The following is a 3061-nucleotide window of genomic DNA, read 5'->3' on the forward strand; positions in this document are numbered from 1 at the left end:
TATGAAATATGAAGGCCTAAAAAGTCAGACAACCAAAGCTCACAAATAAAATAAGATGTTTTGGGGGTTTTTTTGACAAATTTTGAGAGAGTTTTCTCAAACTTCAAATGTGATCTCTAGTCGTCCTATTTTACCTCTAATGGCTAGTGATAATTGTGATTTTTTTGTATTAAAAATAAAATCATTTACGACTTTCTTCTTCCCACATTTATTTTCCTTGAAATTTTGTGAATCAAGCAAAATATCACGATATTTTGTTTTTCAAGCAGCGATATGATCGTCCAAGTGCTCTCTCTCTCTCTCTCTCCAAATGCTTGATTTTGTTCCTAATCAATGGTATGCTTTGCTTTGCAAATCGTATGTTTTTACTTTTTCCATTTTTTTATAAGTTATAATATGCTTTGTACGAGTATACTTGCTATTATACAATATCCATCTTCTATGCTTTCATGAGTCGTCGAGTTAATGCCCTAGAAGTTGAAATGCTATAAGAAGTTGGTTAATGCTTCTCGGATAAACATTATAATCCATGGTCCTCGTAGATTATTTGATTATTTGATTAGCACAGTATTTGTAATCTCACTTCTACAGATAAGTTTCTCGTACTTTGCCCTCCCTAATTAGCCTGGCAACTCCTGTACTCTTGAGAAATGCCCATATGCGTTTTGGTGGCACTCTTTCATGTTCGTTTTTGTAATCTCTCTCTGTAACTTATAACATTTTGAAGTTATTTCTTCCATTTTCTTGCAGAAAAATGGTGCAAATCGTTGGGATCCGCGAAAGTTTCCATTAAAGTAGGAGCTTGTGACTGCAAAAATGTGGAATGCCCTTCTATTGAACCAGAGACTTCGCAGAAGAAACAGCTTCAAAAGTGCCACCAAATTTAGAGTTTTCTCTGTAAAACCTGCAAAATCCGGTGATAATGGCGTCGTCAATAGATTGGAAGACCTCCTGAAACCGGATCTCACTCCCATCACTGATAAGATCATTGCAGAGTACATATGGTATTGATCCCCCCTCTCTCTCTCTCTCTAAATGTCTCTGTTTCTCTCTCTGATTTTCTTCATTTATGGTTTCTTTATTAAATAAAAGTTGTAAATTTTTAATCTCGCTGATAAATGTTTTTTTTTTATAATAACGTTTGTTAGAAAAATAATTTTTTTTGCTATATTTAGAATTTTTTTAAAAAAGGCATTATTTAGAAATCAACTGCAATACAATTTCCTCCCTTTTTAGTCTCGCTGATAAATGTTGTTTTTTTTATAATAACGCTGGTTATTAATCTCGTTTTTTTGTTTTTTATAATAACGTTCGTTAGAAAAATAAATTTTTTTTTGCTATATTTAGAAATTCTTTTTAAAAAAGGTATTATTTAAAAAAGTTATAATTGTCTGAACCCAGGTTCGAACGGGGTTACCTCAAGTGTGTGAGACTAGCGTGATAACGAACTAGACCACCGAAATGTCAATGCCCTGTGTGTAAAAACGGCCGGAATCTAGAAGTAAGTGATGCATGTTTGTGTTGCAAGTTTCTTGGTGAAGGAGTTTGCAACTTTACATGATTGGAATCTAGAAGTAAGTGATATGTTTGTGTTGCAAGTTTCTTGGTGAAGGAGTGTGCAACTTTACATAAGCTGAAAAGAGGAAGAATGGAAAATAACATCAACTACTTGGGGACCTACCACTTCTTTTAGGTAAAAAGAAGGAAGGAAGGAATGGATCCCAAGCCTAAATCACCCCACTTACACAAAAGTAAAGTTTAGAATACATTGGATTGATTGCTCACAATAATACTCTTCTACTATGTAGGTAAAATTCCCAAGCAACCTCATATCCCAAGACAAGAATCACATAACAATGTAACATAAAACCCCTCCATTCCCCTTTGTAATATCCAACCACTCAAAAGTCTATCCCTTAACCTCTCACTTGTTTTTAGAAATGGATAGGGAGGAAACCACCAAGAAGCCTAAGTGCATTTGCCATAGACTTTACACATTTCTCACCAAAAACTTGGCCTTCCAATCCCTCAAAGGGCTAACTTTTGGGGTTAGGGGTCCTGGTCAAGTGACTCTCAACCCCACCAACAAGAATCACCACCCTGGTTCAACCAAGTGCTCATTGGATAAAGCCACTGAGCCCACAAATGGGTTCCATGGAAAAGACATTCACATCCAAGAGAATGAGGTGAGTCCCTTGAAAACCCAAGTTGGACCCAAAGATGGGTCTCAAGGGGAGAAGAGGAATGCGGGTGAAGGTGATATGGCAATAGACAAGCCCTCAGACAAAGATGAAGTTGTTATTTATACCCAACTCCCTAGTAAGGGTGAGTCCAATATGGCTCAAGAGCAAGAGAAGTTGGTTTCAAAGATGAGAGAGAAGAAGCCTGCGTTAGTTCAAGAGAGAGGTTTGGAGAAGGTTAGTGCTCCTCAAGACCAGCTAATAGAGAAAGGAGGTGGACAAAAAGCCCTTATGCCTACCCCAAGTCAAGAAAACACTCAGCCTATGGCACAAGACAAAGGTTCCATGGTGCCTGGAGGCCATGAGAGCCTACTTGTAGAGGGAAGAGAGAGAAAGGAGAGTATCACCAATGGTGAAAAACAAGATAAAGGAATGGAGAAGGTCTTAACTCCTCAGATCCAGTCTCAAGAGAAAGAAAAAGGAAGAGCTGCCACCATAGCAACCCAAAAGCAAGGGGGAGATGTGAAGAAGGGAGGTGAGAGAGAGATGGAGGTGGTAGAGAGAGGAAAGAATATAGGAGAGGGGAGGCCTGCACCATTACAAGGGAAAGATGAGGCTCCAAAGGGTCCTAAGAGAGAGAGGAGTATCTCAAGGGTGATCTCAAATATAGACGCGAAATCCGATGCCTTCATCAAGCGAAGGAAATCTACAGCAAGGACAAGATCCGAGATCCGAGATGTAGCTCAAATGCCTCCCCCGATCAAACCACAAAGTCTTGAATGAGCACGCTGTCTATGATGATTCAAAAGCACACAAAAGCCTGTTTAGTTGTAGTTCCATGTGTTTCATAAATAAATCATGCCTAATCATGTTTAGGTTCA

General features: G+C 38.4%; 1 protein-coding gene across 5 annotated transcripts; it reads left to right on the forward strand.

The window, feature by feature from the left end:
- Positions 1-3061, forward strand: LOC110007802 (hypothetical protein). 5 transcript variants are annotated; one of them, XM_088849992.1, is made up of 4 exons: positions 450-1004; positions 1402-1501; positions 1600-1693; positions 1809-3061. In XM_088849992.1, exon 4 carries the CDS (start codon positions 1941-1943, stop codon positions 2961-2963), a length of 1023 nt encoding a protein of 340 aa, XP_088706118.1. In that variant the 5' UTR covers positions 450-1004; positions 1402-1501; positions 1600-1693; positions 1809-1940; the 3' UTR covers positions 2964-3061. The 5 variants fall into 5 exon arrangements, with proteins under 5 accessions (XP_020526758.1, XP_088706133.1, XP_088706118.1 ...); XM_020671099.2 differs by adding an exon at positions 1-336 and having other exon boundaries at positions 751-1004; positions 1402-3061; XM_088850007.1 differs by lacking the exons at positions 1402-1501; positions 1600-1693 and adding an exon at positions 31-336 and having other exon boundaries at positions 751-1004.

This window comes from Amborella trichopoda, chromosome 1, assembly GCF_054954075.1.
Source record: "Amborella trichopoda isolate Santa Cruz 75 chromosome 1, AtrichopodaSantaCruz75HAP2 v2.0, whole genome shotgun sequence".
NCBI classification, from domain to species: domain Eukaryota; kingdom Viridiplantae; phylum Streptophyta; class Magnoliopsida; order Amborellales; family Amborellaceae; genus Amborella; species Amborella trichopoda.

Bases quoted from the DNA above. Each gene is read 5' to 3' on its own strand.
- LOC110007802 (XM_020671099.2), top strand. From the start codon at position 1,941: ATGGATAGGGAGGAAACCACCAAGAAGCCTAAGTGCATTTGCCATAGA.